The 18,878-nt window shown below is 33.1% G+C and overlaps 1 protein-coding gene across 2 annotated transcripts in view; it reads right to left on the bottom strand.

Moving 5' to 3' along the window:
- Positions 1–272: 272 nt before the first annotated feature.
- Positions 273–18,878, bottom strand: part of TBC1D23 (TBC1 domain family member 23) — a 65,584-nt gene continuing 46,978 nt past the window's right edge. Inside the window, exons 12-19 of one of the 2 annotated variants that reach the window (XM_040484308.1) lie at positions 17,127–17,169; positions 15,320–15,429; positions 11,760–11,899; positions 10,328–10,372; positions 6,697–6,785; positions 4,484–4,619; positions 2,758–2,952; positions 273–1,940 (exon numbers count right to left, since the gene is read on the bottom strand). In XM_040484308.1, coding sequence (XP_040340242.1) covers positions 1,859–1,940; positions 2,758–2,952; positions 4,484–4,619; positions 6,697–6,785; positions 10,328–10,372; positions 11,760–11,899; positions 15,320–15,429; positions 17,127–17,169 — 840 coding nt within the window. In that variant the 3' untranslated portion in view covers positions 273–1,858. The remainder of the gene's footprint in view (positions 1,941–2,757; positions 2,953–4,483; positions 4,620–6,696; positions 6,786–10,327; positions 10,373–11,759; positions 11,900–15,319; positions 15,430–17,126; positions 17,170–18,878) is intronic. The other variant, XM_040484309.1, reaches the window with a different exon arrangement.

The raw sequence follows: 18,878 nt of genomic DNA, 5'->3' as shown, positions 1-18,878 counted from the left end.
GAAGAAGAAACTAAAGTTCTGAGAATTTAAGTGGTTAAAGGTAGTAATTTATTCATGTGGAATTTAATGTCATTAGTTTTAAACTAACTCTTTCCCCCTCCCTATACAGATGAACACAAACAGGAATCTAATACTTTCAAACTTAAAACCTGAACATTAAATTCCACTGAAGGATAGTCCTCAAATTTCTAATTTTGTGTTATCTACACAGATTTGCAAATAGGGGCGGGGGGAGGGAGGGAGAAGGAGAGAGATTGTCATTAAGAACAAAGTTCTGAGCAAATTGTATTGGTTTATTTACAATTGTAATTTTATAAACAGTAACACAAACATCTTTACATTAATATTATGAAAAAAGTCCCATGGCTGAAATGGGCAAAAAATGGAGACTTCATGGCATTTGTAAAGGGGGCACCAAAAAGAAAGAAAAAAAGAAAAGAAAAAGAAAGCAACACAACCGTTGTGGGTAAAGTCATAAATATAGTATGCACCAGGTGCAATTTCACGCAAATGTCTTCAACCACTCAAGAAACTGCTTTTATTTAGATATTAGAATAAAATATCTTGAACTATGTTGCCTGTTATTCGCTTGATTTCCATTAACTAAATTAAAATAACTGGCTATAAACAGTGTACATCTAAATATTTTTTCCTATAAACCCCTTAGAGATAATCCATTGCGTTTTAGGACATAGCAGATTGTTAGGATTTGCTACTTCCCAAAAAGACTTTATAAGGAGTCCTTCCATAGCCCCAAACATGTTCCCGATTTCTCTCACCAGATGTGTCTAATATAGACCTCAATAAATTAAATTGAGAAAGCTGCAAAGTAAAGCAGATCACTTTTTAGTTCTGTCAGATTAAGAACATAAAAATAGTTTCGAACCACTGAAACAGAAGACAAAAACCACAGAAGAGTAAGAAATTTCAGAAAGCTGATAAAACAATTATAGTTTATATAGCTCTCTGATTATTTGGCTTTTATTTAAGTGGATATTCGTTGTGGTCACAGACCATAATCTCAGTAAGGATAAATCAATGTGTGTACAACAGCTGTTCTGAAATATCCCAAATCAAATATTCCACTTGTAATAAAGACCAATGACATTTTTATAGATACAACTCTGTCCCCCAAATGTTTATTTTAATCTTAATACGCCTACCTACTTATAATTTTAACCGCTCCTTAGAAACCAGTAGGATGAAGTTTAAGATCTGAAGCACTCAGTGTTCAAATCATTAGCTAATGGGAAAAGATGATTTAGAGACTGATACTCCAACATTTCACTAGCTGGACTGCATTTCTGGGTTGGCTGGAATCTTTATCTGCTTCGTTAAAAACATTTCACATTTTTTAAGAACAGAAACAGCAAGCTAATTATTAATCTATGTAATACTTTCAGTTTCTGATACTGCCAAGTGGATAAAACTAAATGTAGCAATTAAAGGGGTCTCTTCAACTAATTCTATCTCTAATTTTCAGTGAAGACATTGCAAGTATATATGTGCATGGATGTTTTTAAATCTGAAAGTGATGCATATTCCCTTTTAAAACACAGCTCTTCAAAACAGAACTGCATTCTGTACCCTTAGTTCACAAGGGTAGAGGGTCAGTTACCTCAAAGTCATTTAATAACTGACCTTTATAAATCATTTTACAAAACCGAAAATGCAAAAGAAAATTTAAGTAAAATTTTAACTGTCTAGAAACTGATTATAATAATTTACACTTAGACCTGCAATTCAAGCACCCCCATGAGCAAATGAAAGGTCTTCTGTTAGTACGCAATCAGGAAAGTATGTCCATGTTTCTTTCTCTTGGTTGCCTTAATTTCTTTTGAAATAATTCTCTCTTATATTAACTTTCCAAAGCATCCAAAACTTTCATGATCTGTTGTTTAATGGCTTTAGTAGCATCTCCTGCATTTGGAATCAAATACCTAAGGGGGGAAAAATATACATATATATTAACATAAATTGTTTTCCCTTCAGGCCTCAGCTTAGGTGACACTTCCAATGCAAAGCTTCCCCTAACCTACAAAGCCAGCAGACATACCCTCATATTTACTCCCCATAACTTATTTCAATACATACATGAAAGCATATTTTGAAAGAAAGAAAATCTAAGTGTGCAAGCTGGTGACTCTTCATAGCCAAATGGAAGGAACCAGAGATCTGGAGACAGGACAGCTCCATTTGGTCCTGTCACAAGCAAGGTGTGAGGATTTGGAAGTCATTCAACTCCTCTGGGCTTCACATTTTTATAGGATTATAAAGATGGTTTAGTTTCCAGATAAGTGAGGTCCTATGGCCCTTCATGCCCATCCATGAACTGTTTTGTCACGGGTCCACAATAAGATAAGGAGTTTGTGTCAGATTGTAAATTAAATATAACACTCAGCACGTTGCTTACTTCATGGATATTTTTTCAAAAGAAGAATTTTTTGATGAACGGAAGTAGAAACACTGACTTATATTCTGAGACAAGCTTCTTATTTGATAAACCAGCATTTAGTGCAGCAATAGTATAAGGACCCTTCTGTCAAAAAGTTAATGAAATTAGCTATGAAACTTACTGAAACCATGTGTTAATAACTAATTGACATATGATTAAGGGTATGGAAGAAAAAGATAAGAATACTAATTAAAAGTGGCTCAAGTAGCCTATGCCACCATCTATTCTCCAAAAGAGAGAAACTGTGTTTAATAATGAACTAATTCAATAATTCAGATAATACCATTCTAAGAAAATCTTACCTTTCAATTGCCAAGATTTCTATTCCTGAAGCACTGCTATTTCCATACTTGAAAGTAATTAGCTCAGGATGCTTTTTTTTAGATGTAATTTTAACTACAGAATTTAGTGCTTGTCGAGACTGTATATAAGCCAATCCTTTCCGTGAAAGAATCTCCCTTAAACAGTACATGTGTGTTGCAGTAACCAACAGATGACTTAAGAGGCAAAAAAAAAAAAACATTAAACAACAAAAAGAATTTTAGACACGTCATGCAAAACAGCTGTTACTTCAACCAAAAAAAATTCAACTCCAGATGAAATTACTTTTGAATTAAAATGAATCATCTATAAACAAACTACCCAATAAAAGTTCTTAATTTTCCTTTAGTTGTATGGAAAATTAACATTTTATTAATAGGAAATCCTGTAACTGTTTAAGAGCAAAGTTTCTATTTTATGTAATAAAAAGTACAATACTATTAAAAATCATTAAAATAATATTTTTAGAATCTATTCTATATGGTATATGGAATACAGTCCTTTTCAAACTTTTTCACAATACTGCCTATATTCATAAACTACTCTCAGTCACTATACCATAGTGTATACTTTACATCAAAGACCACTAAGCAATAGTTGGGCTGCCTTACATATTTTATAATATTCTGTAACTGGATCTTGAAGGTAAAATGGGCATGGTGTTATTAACATACCCCCTCCCTGTGTCTTAGCTCACTTTTAATGTAATGCAATGATATACTCTTACACTTTTGTGTAATACAGTAAAATCTTGGATTGTAACTTGTTCAGTGAGTGTCCCAGAAGACGAGCAAACCTTTCTAATACATTTTAACTTGATAAATGAGCGATGTCTTACGAGTAGTACATGATGCCAAACATCACATGATCGCAACTGAGCCAATGCTTCCTGAAATTCGCTTTGATACACGAGTGCTCTGGATTACAAACGTGTTTGCAGAACGAATTATGCTCGCAAACCAAGGTTTAACTGTGCAGTAAAACTATAAAAGTCCAAAACGCAGGACACTCTGCAGAATACACAGCCTAGCCTCAAAAGATTCATTCATCATGCAGAAAAGGGGAGGTGGTGGTAAAGGCAGAAGTACTGTTGCACACCGGCTGAAACTAAAGAGATTGACAGGTAAATACAATGCAGGAACCCTGACTAGCTATTGGATCAAAAAGGAAAAAAAACGACTATAAATAATACTTGGGGGGCACTCTGAAAAATCTGAGTGTGACATGTATGTTGAATGATGTTCATTTTAAAGTTTTTAAAGAGTGATAATGCTATTTAAAAAAAATCATAATGCTATTGAAGTTGTATAAGAGAATGCTCATATTCTTGGGAGATTTACACTAAAGCATTTTTGGGGGTTAAGGGTCATATCTGTAAGATTCTTCTGAATGGCTTGACAAGAGAGAACTGTATGTGTATGTGTGTCTATAAATAGATATATAAATAGATTGGAAAAACACAAAAAGAAATTAAAATCTGGTGAATTGAGAGAGGCTTATAAAGATGTCAATGTACTGTTTCTTCAACTTTTTAGAATATTTCAAAATAAAAAATTACATTAAAAATATTTTAAAAATCAAGACACATAATACAAGTTGACAAAGGAAAATTATATCTTATTGTACTTAAAGAAAATTTCTCCTGTGGTTAAGTTTTTTATTCCCCAAATTTAATTTTACTTCTGAAGAAGGCATTTAAAAAAGTACCTAGGAAACATGTGTCCACTTTCTTTCACTTCTTTACAAGGAAAATGATGCTTGACGTCTGGCTTGTTTATCCAAGTCTGAATGTTTACAACCTCTTTTCTGTCATCATCTGACATTGAAGAGCTGTCAATTTCATCTGAAAGAGTTTAAAGTGTTAAAAGTGGGAATTACCAACTTTAAAAATGAGACATTCCTTAATAGCTGGGAAAAAAAAAAATGAGTATTTTAAGCATACCGGTTGGGGGAAAAGAAAAAAACAATTCAAATCCTGTTGCTATGTTTCCTTATGCCACTGGCATAATACAGAAATATTATGAAGCATTAGGCTACATGGTAAGAAAGTCAGGTGAAAATACTAAGAATACCCCGTAACACTGTGTGTCAACTATACTTAAATAAAAAATAAATAGGGGAGCCTGGGTGGCTCAGTCAATTAAGCATCCGACTTCAACTCAGGTCATGATCGCATGGTTTGTCGGTTCGGGCTCCGCGTCGGGCTCTGTGCTGACAGCCCAGAGCCTGGAGCCTGCTTTGGATTCTGTGTCTCCCTCTCTCTCTCTCTCTCTCTGCCCCTCCCCTGCTCATGCTCTGTCTCTCTCTCTCTGTCAAAGATTTAAAAAAATAAAACAAAAAATAAATAATGTAAATAAATTTTTTAAAGACTACCCTGCCTGAGGAATTTCAACTTTTTTGCTTTATGTAACATGACTCTAATCTATGTCTAGACTATAGAAAGATGGCTAAATTTTCCAATAATAAGCATCTATCTTGAGGGCAAAGATGTTAGAGTTCTTTTTCTCTCGCTGTTTTTTGACTTTAAGAAAAACAACAAAAATCCATCCTTGGATAAATAAGTAAAAATCTCTACAGTAGCAGTAACATTTATATAAATAGTAGACCTTTCAACTGTATTCTTCTGCAACTGCTTCTTCACTCTGAACACTGTAAAATTTATACATGTTAATACACATAGCTCTAGTGTTCTCATTTTCATTACTGTACAATTTCCCAAATACAAATATATGTATAAATATATGACACATGTATGTATACTATAATTTATCCATCCATTTGCCTCTTGGGAATTAAAAGAGTTGAAATGAAAGTTATTAAAGAAAGGAGCTGAAATATTCAGGGGCAGACTGATAAATAACAGGAAGAAAGCAACAAAAATAGAAGGGAGAGGAGAAAAAGAAACAATGAGAAATAGCACACAGAAAATTTCATTTACCTCAATGTAAGTTTTTAGGAAGGTGATCTTGTAAATATTTATTAAAATGTCAAATGTGGCTCCCTATAATGTATTAATCTTACTGCTAAGAATATAGCCTGTGTACTTACAAAAGTTCAGATAGTTATGTATAAAAATCTCTATTGCCATTTGAAACAAACAAAAAACCTGAAAAACTACCAGTGTGAATTTTGAAAGACTGATTAAATAAATTATGGTGTGTTTATGTGATAGAAAGAGAACTAAGGTGGAATATGGGCTGAGATGGAAAATATACAGCATGTATTACTAAGTAGAAAAAACAAGGAGAAATTTGGGAAGGTTTTTTCTTTTATTTGCTACATTGATTTACTGATTTATTTTTTCTAACCCAATACACAGATTAACATTCGTTATTATTACTTAACCAGGGTAATCTTGGCAGCAGCATTATGAAGCAAAGTAATAAATCATTTTTAAAAATATAAAGACAACCACAGACGATGATACAATTTGCCTGGTACAATATCCCCACCTTGTGGCCTTTTAGGATATTACCTCGAATTTAAAAAGGCTCTTTCCAGATGTCTCCATTTTGGAATTCCCTGAACTTTAGTCCCACAGCTCTCAATCTCCCAGGTGGGTGGATCAAGGGGATTTAAATAAAATCCCATGGATTTAAAAACTATTTCAACACGGATAATTCCCAGATCAGCACCACGTTATTAGACCTCTCTTCATCTAAAGACTCCTATAATCAAATGCCTACTCAGCATTTCTGCTTGAATTCTAACAGGCATAACTTAAGAGGTCTAAAACCAAACTCTTAGGAAAAAAACTAGAAAAAACTTAGGAAAAAAGAACAGACTCTCCAATCTCATCTACAGAATTTCATTGTGTCTTTTTTTTTTTTTTTTTTTAAAGTTCAGCTAGTCTCAGAATGATCTCTATAGTCATTCCTGGTGCCTAAGGAAAGCATCTACAGATAAGTGTACTACTACACCTGTGTCGTATTCTTCTTCATCCCCAATGCTGAAAACAGGCTTTACACCACGGTAAGGCTTGCCCACTCTGTCACTGCTGCTCACATGCCTATATTCAAAGAATTTTAGAGGGGAAATTATCACTTAAGAAGTTAACCGAAGATTTTTACCAAGTATCATTTGAATATTTATACAAAATGTATACATTCTTTGTTCCTCACCCCCATATACCACCCAGCTTTAGAATAGCTATCTATGTTAAGGAAACTGTAACAAGATAGGAAACTATGTTAGCAAAAGTGGCATAATGTCTTGACAGGCTGAATGTTTTCAATCTGTAAAAATTAAATTTTAAAACAATTTTATTATTCATATTAGAACTAGTGCTTAGATCTGTGTAGCTTTAGGGAAGTCGTTTAACCTCTCTGTGATTCTATTTTCATATCTGTAAAGTGGTAGTTAACAACAGTACCTACCCTTCAAGGTTATTGTGAGAATTAAATTAGTTAATATTTTGTAAAGCTCTTAGAACAATGCCTGGCATCTAGCTAGTACTATGCACATGTCTGTTAGGTAAAATAGATTATGGAACTGAATACTCCAATTCTAGGAGGGGTGTTAAGGTTTTCTTATATGGGGCAAATATTTTTGGGGGATTTTGGGGGGACATAAAATGGGATTTTTCCTCCCAGTTTTTTAAATCATAGTTTCAGTTGTACAATATGATTCAACAATTCTATATATTACCCAATGCTCACATTATAATCCTCCTTTTTTCTTTTTACTATTACTTTTGCTTTAATAGAAACTAACATGCTACTAGTTCTTTTACATAGATGTAAATAAACCATGAAAATTAATCTGCCTTTCTTTTTCAAGTGGCAGAAGCATAAACAATAAACTTGATTAGTTCTTGCAGGAAGTATAACCTCTTTTTACTATAAAAATTTATACCTCAGTACTTTTCAGGTAATCTCAAACAAACCAAGAAGAAAAATTAAAATATTTCAACAAAATACATGTTTTTGTGGAAAAAGCACTGTATATTTGTAAGATAAAGGTTCCATCAAGATTATCTACAATGAAGAAAAACTGGCTTATTTTTATTTATTGATTGATTGATCATATATCAAGAGATAGTCCAACATGGAAAAAATTGGGGTTACATGTCTTTAATCTTAAATTCAATTTTTCCAGAATATAGAGATAAAATATGTATTTTAAATAATACATATCATCAATCAAAATCTTATCATAACCTAATTTTGTTCAGTGAGGCTTACTTAAATCCTTACTTCTCCCAAAACATTCCTCAATGGAACACTTACTAGAAAAACCAATGAGAGCTAAATGTATAACATTCTTTGGGAATTATAAACTAATCAATACATAATTTACAGTTTAAGTTAAATCATAAAATCATTTTATGTTAAAACATATCTAATGTAAAGTTATCCAGTAAATTATCAAACTATACTCATTAGATAAAGTGAAATAAATAATTCAAATACCTATGAAACTCAGAATCAGCCTACTTATAAAAGACAAAGATAATACAGCTTTGTCTAAAAATACTTTAGTGCCATCTAGATTATAAAAATTTATGATTAAATTATTGGTTCTCTCCTGACATTAAAGCATAATTAAACCGATGTAACGTTGAAAGTAATAAGGATAATGTTTATAGTAAATGCATGAACCAGAATTCAAGTATGAAAAGTGAAAAGTTTAAAAAAAACTAATCATTATTGATCTACATTTATAATACAAGGCAGTTTTTATAAAGATTGCTAAAGATTACTGGGTTATTCTTAAATATTGGCTAAAAATTAATGAAATTTGGGGCGCCTGGGTGGCTCAGTCCATTAAGCACCAACTTCAGCTCAGGTCATGATCTGGCAGTTCGTGGGGTTCAAACCCCATTTCAGGCTCTGTGCTGACAGCTAGGAGCCTGGAGCCTGCTGTGGATTCTGTGTCTCCCTCTCTCTCTCTGCCTCTCCCCCACTTGCACTCGGTCTCTCTCTCTCTCTCTCTCTCTCAAAAATAAATAAACATTTAAAACAATTTAAAAATTAATGAAATTCACTGTCTGTACTCTTTTTAAAAAGCAGTATATTTATAATTTTTTAGTTGAAGTAATAACAGAAACATCTATAACATATTTTGACCAGGTTCTAATTTATTTACTGAGCTCAGAAAGAAACCCAATTCTAACTTTTCACTAAATTCTATTTTCAAAATAGATACATTTACCTGTAGATCAGAGAAAATAAGTTAAATTTTTATAAATTTAAGAATTTGGGAGAAAACCTGGGAGTTAAAATTAGACTAATTAAATGGTCCTATAACAAGAAAAGGTAGAAAGATGATTCACAAACATTATAATTTTAAAAGAAGCAAATGCCTTTAAAATAGTCTCAGGTAAAACTGTAATAGAAGCTCTGTAATTGGCATTGTGCAGGAATAGTTACAGTAAATAAAAACTCTTACCACTAAGTTAACAGTGAACTAGTGCTTTTAAAAATGTTACTTCTAGTCACTGAAAACATTGAAATGACCAAAGAAAAATTCAACTCCATAATTCCAAAGCTTAATTTATATTTAAAATACAACTAGAATTTCTTTTAAAATCTCCATAGATATTGCTCTAATTGATATTCTAATTTAAACTGCTTAATGGGGCACTTTGGTCGCTCAGTTGGTTAGGTGTCTGATTCTTGATTTGGCTCAGGTCATGATCTCATGGTTCTTGGGATTGAGCCCCACATTGGGCTCTGCACTGACGGCATGAAGCCTGCTTGGGATTCTTTCTCTCTCTCTCTCTCTCTCTCTCTCTCTCTCTCTCTTTCAGAATAAACTTAAAAAAAAAAAATAAACTGCAGAAAAATGCTGTAGGTATGAAAACTACAAAGCTATATAAAGGTATTAAGTTAGTAGCGTTCTTCTGTGCACCCTAATTGAAGGTTCAGTAGATTTTTAAACTTTAGACTTCTATAATCTAATGACAAGTACCACATGTTACTAGGGACAGAGAAGGGATGGAATATACATTAACATGTCTACCAGGACCTAATTTCTTTCATGGAAAACTAAAGAATTGTGGTTCTTTGGAACTGATTTAGATATGTGAAGTCACCAACCTAAATATACAAATCTAATTAAGAAAAATCTTTTAAAAAAAATCATAAAATTACATAATATACTTGAATTAACAACAATTTTGAACTATGAACAATGCCCTTTGTTAGGTGCGATAATACTCTATACTGTTAGGGCAGGAAATAGAAATACATGATCTCCAATGCTAGACTCTGCCAACTCTGAGACTAATTATTTTCTTTGTTTCACTCCTCTCTTTCAGAATTAAAACTGCAGGTTTTATGAAGTTCTTGGATTTGAATGTACTTGATTTTCATCTGAGGAATGGGAGATATAAAGAAGCATGCAAGGAAAAAAAAATTAAAATGATCAAGCCAAAAAACAAATACAGCTCAATCAATATCACACACTCCTAAAAGCAGAATAAGAAAAATTCAGCATTTGAAAACAGCTGCATCAAATTTAAGCCAAGACAGTGTGAGGCTTATAGACAGCATGAGGCATGCTAAAGAAAAGGATGGTCCCGTAAAGCTGCTCTACTCATTGGCTTACCGCTCTGTACATGCTCTGTCTGGCCAAGGAAGATTGAAAGACATTCTATAGCAAATTGAGGTAGAGGACAGAACAAAATGATTATTAAAAATACAACAGCTTTAAAACAAAAATACAGTATAATCACTTTTTCTAACCCAGAGCATACATTATAAAGAAAATGTTTTGATCATCCCAAGTACAAAGAAAAATGAAGAAAAGCCAGTTTCAAGTCAGAGTTATCACTTGTTCATTTTAGAATAAAATGTTAAATGTTCATGCTACCAAATGTAGCAATAGTACTCTAACCCAGAATGTACTGAAAGTAAAAAAGTTATAGGCTTTTGAGAACAGACATAATTTTAATGAGCAAAGAAGACTTTCAGGCTTGATAAAACACTTTAATATTATTTATGAGTTGACCATTTTAGACAGGTACAATTTTTTTGGATTTGTGAAAATAATCCATTCTTCCTTGCTATTTACTAAATGGGGGAAAATGTACTTTTGTATGCATAGGTACTATAACTAATAAAGTAACAACAGTAAATTCCTAACATTCAATTCTTAAAGTCAAATATTTCAACTTTCCTAGGATACTGCAAAATAAGAAAGTGAAATTAATATCACACATTTTCAAGACCAGATCTGCTTAGAAATAAGTTTTATGCTGGAATTATTAGTTTTGAACTGTACAACAAGAAAGATGAATTAGACTAATATGTGGAGGAGAAAACATTATGGACTCTCAGTTCCAATAAGAAACACTGTAGCAGACATTCTTAAATTTATCAAACTGTGTCCTTCATTTGTAATTAGTGGGAAAACAGATGTCACTTATATTCTGTGGACAAAATTCTATGAAGAGCTAAACTCTTAAATTTAAGAAAATGGGTTTCTGGGGCAACTGGCTGGCTCAGTCAGTGGAGCAAGCATCCAGGTTGTGAGTTCGAGCCCCATGTTGCGTGTAGAGATTACTTTAAAAATGAATTAATTGATTAATTTTAAAAAAGAAAGAAAGAAAATAGGTTTCTGCTTTATTTAGCATGAACAAATTTTCTAGGTTATAAATTCCTGGAGGAGGAGAAGAGTTTCCTGCTTTGAGATTACTGCATTTAGTAGATGATTCCCATCCATTTGGCATGTGGGAAACGGCTACTATATGAAGAATAATGCATATAATGGCATCTTAATATTTTTTTTAATGAATGGCATAAAAGGGCAGAATCATTATTTGAGTTTTATTCTGAGCAGTAGGGGAAGAGAAATCTTTGCAGTCAAATGTTATAGCAATAAAGGACATCTTTGCAATTACAATGAAAACTGAAATTATCCAATTAAAAAATGTACTTTATGATTCTTTTCTAGAACATATTCAATTCAACTATCATTTACTATTAAGACACATGTCTTTAGTTACCCATCATAAACTCATACCATATAAGCAACTCACCGGTCCACAGGAGTTGATGTGTTCTCAATAAAACTGATAACTTTTTCCCTGACATTAACAGATTTCGTCTTCAAAGCAACAGTCATTTTATTTACTAGTGATTTCATTCCTCTATCATTTGAGCCATTAGAAGATTCACCCTAAAAAAAACAACAACAACAACAACAACAACAAAAAAAACAACTTACTAATGAATTAACTGTTCTCCTAATGACTATCAGACACACTACTGCTAAAGGTTATCTAGAGGTTATGGACTGAATTGTGTCCATATGTTAAAGTTCTAACTCCTAGTTCACCTCAGATAAAGACTGTACTCAGAAATATTAAACTAAGGCTGAGGTCATACAGGTGGGCCCTAGTCCAGTATGACCGGTGTCCTTACAAGAAGAGAAGGAGACCACATACACAGGACCATGTATATCCAGACAGACCAAAAAGGCAGGCATCTGCAAGCCAAAGAGAGAGGCCTGAGGATACATAATCAAACCTGCGAACCCTGTGATTCCAGATCTGCAGCCTCCAGAACTAAACAAAATAGACCTCTGTGATTTAAGCCAACTACTTGGTTGTATTTCGTTATGGCAGCCTTAACCAACCAATATACTAGGTAAAACCATTTTAGGGATGGGAGTTAGAAATGAAAAATGCAGATGTATGTTGTACATACAAATGTGTAAAGTCTGAAAATACCTTCCTTACTCAATAAAAAATTAAGTTACTGACCTTTTCTTAATTTCAATCATAAAATGTAAATCAGCAAATGTATAATCAGAATATCATTCATGTAGCTAAATTTTTAAACATTTATTCCTTGTAAAATTTTGCTGTTTAAATATTTTCACTTAGACCTTTAATTTTCTCAAGAAAACTATCCTTATGTACCTAATATAACAGATATGAGTATAATTCTTAAAATGTTTCATGGAATTGTTCCCATATTCATTAGAGGGCAAACTGGCAATAGGTGTCAGTTTAAAAGTGTGCCTATATTTTTTTTTACTTATATTTTTAGAGAGAAAGAGAGTGCACCCATTTGAGCGGGGGAGGGGTAGAGAGGAGAGAGAGAAATCCAAGCAGGCTCTGTGCTGTTAGTGCAGAGCTCAATGCAGGGCTTGACATCAGAATGGTGAGATGATGACCTGAGCCAAGATCAAGAGTCAGATGCTTAACCAACTGAGCCACCCAGGCGCCCCAAAAAGTATGCCTATCTTTTGCCCATTAATTCCTCTTCAGAACTTAAGAGAAAGAAATAATTAGAAAGCACTCTAGGACTTCAGTACTGTTGGATGGAAATTTATATAAATTTTTTAAAAATGCTTTAAAAATTTTTTTATGTTTTTATTTTACTTCTAGTTAGTTAACATATAGTGTAATATTAGATTCTGGTGGACAATACAGTGATTCAATACTTCCCATACAACACTCAGTGCTCATCATGACAAGTGTATTCCTTAATCCCCATTACCTTTTTTTTTAAAGCATTTTAAAATGTTAGAAAAAGCGGTGAGAAAAAGCAGAAAATAAATCTATATGTACACTCTGATCACCATTTTTAAAATAAAACACTAAAATACATATGCATTAAAAATATTTGAAGGAAATATTTCAAAGTATGAAAATATGAATAGCAGTTGTTTTCTTAGATCTTTCATACTTACATATGATGCTAAAATAAACATGTCATTTTCATTTTTAAGTGAAATAAATCATTAACACAAAAACCACATTTCTATTTCCATATCCAAATTTGAAATCAAATTAAACTGAATATAGAAATTAAATTATTTGGTATTTTTCAATATAACACATCTGTAAGATGGTTTCTTTAACAGCCTCAATCATTGTTTTTTAAATCTGAAGAAAGAAACTTGAACAGAATTTACTTTCTACACTGTGGGTGGCAATATAAATTAGAAGAATGTTGTTTTTAAGGGCCATTTGATAATAATGTAGAATTCAAGAATCCTGATATGTAATGTTTTGATCAAGTTATTGTACTTCTGGGGCCAAATAATCATGGCATATGTACATATATAACTACAAAAATTAATCAGAAAAAGATAATGTTTATAACACAAAAAAGACAAATAAAGGCAATGAAAATATTCAACAACAGGGAATTGAATAAATTATAATATATCCATACAGTGGAATACTAGTTAGCTATTCAAAATAAAAATACTGAAAATGTTTATTAAATAGTGATCTCACATGAAGAGCTCTTAGATACCAAGAAGATTAAATTGAAAACCTACTTCTTAGAGAAGCCTTATGTGCTGATAATTTGACAATATGCTTTGACTTATGCGGCTGAAGATAAACTGTAATCATCTAATGAATTACAATTTTATAATAACTGCTATTAAATATGTGACAGATACAATACTATACATATACTTGCACATTTTTTTTAAATTTTTTTTTTCAACGTTTATTTATTTTTGGGACAGAGAGAGACAGAGCATGAACGGGGGAGAGGCAGAGAGAGAGGGAGACACAGAATCGGAAACAGGCTCCAGGTTCTGAGCCATCAGCCCAGAGCCTGACGCGGGGCTCGAACTCACGGACCGCGAGATCGTGACCTGGCTGAAGTCGGACGCCCAACCGACTGCGCCACCCAGGCGCCCCCATATACTTGCACATTTAATCCTCACATCACTGTGAACAAAGTTCTGTTATTATCATCTCTGTTGTACAGATGGAGAAACCAGAGCTGAAAAGGTCTTACTGAAGATCATGACAAAAGTTAAGTTGTAGAGATAAAACCTGAATACCATTAAGCCAGACCGGTAAACCTAAGCTAGTCATAACAATGACCTGTACTATAGTTTCCTTCTATTTCTGCTTTAAAGAATGATCATTAGGTAGATGTGGACCCTTACTTGTTAAGAAAATGATTTGATGACATTTAATTCAACTGACATAAAATATTCTTGAAAAAGCACAAAAGACTTATTGCCCAATTATTTCCAAAGCAGCACAGAAAAGTGAATTTACCAACTACAGCAAAACCTTGCAGTAACATACATCTCTTTAACTAAAAATCAAATATAATGGGATTGGCAATCAGTTCCTGTCTTCTTCTTCCTGGCCCATTCTCAAATATGCATGGACTGAAGTTATGATCATGTACATTTCTGGTAGGGAGCGGTATAGACATGGTCTGCAGGAGATGTGACTGTAAGCCTCAGTATTCTTTTGGCTCATATTAATTGGGAGATTCCTAGAATGAGATCACTTGAGAGTCCCAGCTAGTCATAGGACTCAGTATTATCTCCATTGATATTTAAGCTGGGGCAGAAAACTGTCACTAGATGACACCGAACTGCAGCTGGACAGGGAGAAATTTGAATTCAGCAAGTGGACCTCCAGAACTCCTGGCTAGTTTAGCTGTGCAGGCCTGTTCCATATAACATTAACCATGCAATAACACGACTCCTCACTCTATGTGTTTGAAATATTTTGACTCCATTTCTGTTACAGTGAGAGCTTAATAGTCACATTTTCTGGGCATTTATCCAAATATGGTGACTGACACATTCTACACATACACTTACATCAACAGAAGAATTGATACTGCTCCTCGAGCCTGAGGTACTAGCAATCCAATGGCCATATCCATTTTCTGGTCCATCCACATTAATATCCGCCAGGTGCTGTTGCAGTGCTTAAAATAAACAAGAAGGGGAAAAAAACAACTCACATATCAACCCCCTTTGGAAAGATTCGTTACCAGAGAATATAATAAACATGTCATGGCTGAATGAAAGAGGATACAAAGACGTAATTACAGGTATTTTTTTCTGCACTTCAGTAATGAAGGACTCTAAGCTACAGAAAGCCGCCTTCTTCTCCTTCTAAAGCCCTCTGTACAACTACAGTTTTTCTTAATAGACAATAACTTTATATAAATTTGATGCTTTCCTCTCTGGAAGTATTAAGAGATAATCTCAGCAACATTTTTATGATATAAAAAATTAAAAGAAAACCTATGGTGGCTTTTGTTTTACCATAAAGAGATATCAATCTTTCCCATAATAAAGAAGGCATTAACTGCTATGGAAAGAAAGGTTATTCTTGGAAAAGAAATAATTCATAATTAGAAAAAAGCTTCTGGAACCTAGACTATACCATAAAAGACTGCTTTTCAGACACTTTTGATAGTAAGTTTAATAACCAAGTTCTGTATCACTGTCAAAATTCCTAATAAACACTGGGCCTAAAGGCCAATACTTGCTTAACACTATTAAAACAACCCCATTTGTAGATCACTCTGGGTATAAGCCCCAAAGATTGTGAGTTATCAGGCCATGATATATAGGAAATCATCATAATCCTTGTTAATATCGACAAAGAGGAAAAAGATCCTAATCTGTAAAAATTCTAAGTTATAAAACAAGAAGATTATATTAGATCAGAACTTAATCCTTATGAGACTCTCATGATTCAAACTCAATTCTATTACTCAACAAATATTAATTTGATTTTATTATTAAAGGCTCTTTATTTCTTGATTGAAATATATTTGACCTATAACACTATGTAAACTTAAGGTGTTTAACATGTTGATTTACATACTGTAATATAATTTCCATTTCAGCAACAGTTAGTACCTCTATCAGATCACATAATTACCATTTCTTCATGGTGGGAATAATTAAGATTTAGTCTCTTTGCAAGTTTGGTTATGATAATACTGTTGTCTACATTCACTACACTTACAGTACTCTAGGACTTACTCATCTTTTAGTCACAAGTTTGTGCCCTTAAAAAATACAATTTGCAAAAAAGACAGGCTCTTTTTAAATCTTTTTATCCTGACCTAATCCTTCATAAATTCTCAAATACTTGCTTGCAGAGATTTTCTGTTATTTTACCATCCTGGATTGTCAGATATTGGTCTGAAGATTTGAAAACATCAGCTTATTTGTTTTATTCCATTCAGCCAATATTTTTTTAGCAGCTAATACTTTCAAGTATTTCAAAAACAAAATAACAATGAAACAAGCAAAGAGTATGAAAAGTATTCCTCTTACCCATTTCCCAGTCCTATCTACTGTACCTTCTCCACAAAGACAAATCATGTAGACAGTTTTTCATGCCTCTTTACAAAAATACTTTTTACAAATACAAGCTCATTAAACATATTACTGAATTAGTCTTCCATTAAATATTTGCTCATTTCAATTGTCTATTATGTTTATCTGTTATCTATATGTCCTGCTGGCTTTCCCTTTTCTGAACATACAGAATGTCTGAAGAGAGAGTTTATCCACTAACTAATCTGGTCACTCCCAATCAGCTCTGGTGATATAATTTCCTCTGAGAAATGGAAGCAAAGCAACAAATAAATTAAATCCTTACCCATAAAGCCTCCACTGGCAATGCTTACATATTCTTTGTTTTTCTGTAGCAAAAACAGAATTTAAATTATTCCAAAATGCAATTTAATCAAAACCTCTATAGCCCTATAAACACTGACACATGTTATACATAGTTATATATTAAGTTTCTGGACTTTTTGTTTTCTTTGACATCTGGGACTCTGGTATAGAGAGACACATACATTTACCTTGTATACTGTAAGGTCTGGCGCTTGGTGGAAAGAAGGAGACAACTTCACGGCTCCTATCAAGACTGTGATTTTATCTGTATTATAGTTCCAATAATATAATAACAAGTCAAACTAAAATCAGTTAATTGTATTTTTAGATATAATTAGAGTGATTTTTAAAAGATTTCAAAATATGAAAAAGAAAGATATGGGCAGTACATACCTCCTGACCAAAGTTCATACCACCCAGGACTTCCTGTCCGCCCCCCCTCCCAATAAAGTAATCTGATCAAGTCTCTAGATCTAATTACCAACTTAGAGGAAATACCAGGGACAGAACCTGATAAACACCACCACGTGAATGCAATTAGCAAAATCTAGTATGTGGGGGACCCACTATAAGATAACGTAACCAGTTTTTCCAACAAATATCTGCAAGGAAAAAAAATTAGGAAAGGGAATCTATACATTAAAAGAGATTTAAAGGATGTCAACCAAGCATAATGTCTTGTTTTGGATCCTGGGAAAATCAGAGAAACTTGAACAATAGTTAGGTTTTTGTATAATAAAGTATAACGATAATGTGGTTTTATGTCTTTATAAAGAGTTTATATGGTTCAACTCTATGTACTCTTGATTTTGTTTGAAAATTTCCATGATAAAAGTTGGGGGAAAACTTTCTAAAACCACATCAAGAACTTGAGTTATAAAAAATAAGTTCACAATATTTCAAATTCTTGCCATGTGATATGTTAATGTTCACAATCTATAGTTTACACCAGAGCATTTTTAAAATAGGCCAATTAATTTGTAAGTAAAATGAGTGTGAGACCCTATTTTTGTAATTTTGTGTAAGTTTCTAAAATCTCTCCTTTAATAAGGTATAAAATTATCTTACAACCCTTCCCCCATATACCTTGTTCCTTCTCGTGTTTTGTCTTTTAAGGATTCTTTCCTTTAGACTTACTTTCTCAAAGCAGATTCCCAGTAAAGTACAACATGAACAGAAATGGATCCAAATTTAGTAACTAGTGCAACACCATGCCTATGGTCTTGCTAATTCCGTAAGTCAGGGTCATATAAAATGAAGACTTTAATGTATAAAATACCAAAGAATACCTAACAATTATTTTTATGAAGAAAGAGCCATCACTGAGAGAGGTTTTGTAGAGAAGATAGAGGAACAGGCTGCATAAAATCACTGATACAAATTAGACAACATTCAAACACAAAAAGGAAAGATGGCCAAGTATAATGAATAAATATACATGTATATTTATTCTATTTCAAAGTAAATATATTAAACTGAATTATGCAGTTACTGTAAAAAGTACTAGGGAATGAACAGACATAAACAGCAATGCAATAGAATAATCCAGAAATAGATCCTGATGCACTGAGGAATTAAAAAGGTGGTATTTCGAGGCGCCTGGGTGGGTGGCTCAGTCTGTTAAGCATCCAATTTCAGCTCAGATCATGATTGCATGGTTCATGAGTTCGAGCCCCATGTCGGGCTCTGTGCTGACAGCTCAGAGCCTGGAGCCTGCTTTGGATTCTGTGTC

The sequence above is a fragment of the Herpailurus yagouaroundi genome, unplaced genomic scaffold (assembly GCF_014898765.1).
Source record: "Herpailurus yagouaroundi ecotype Mexico unplaced genomic scaffold, PumYag 162, whole genome shotgun sequence".
Classification (NCBI taxonomy): Eukaryota; Metazoa; Chordata; class Mammalia; order Carnivora; family Felidae; genus Herpailurus; species Herpailurus yagouaroundi.
The sequence above is the reverse complement of the archived record's forward strand: the minus strand, read 5'-3'. Positions and strand labels throughout refer to the sequence as shown.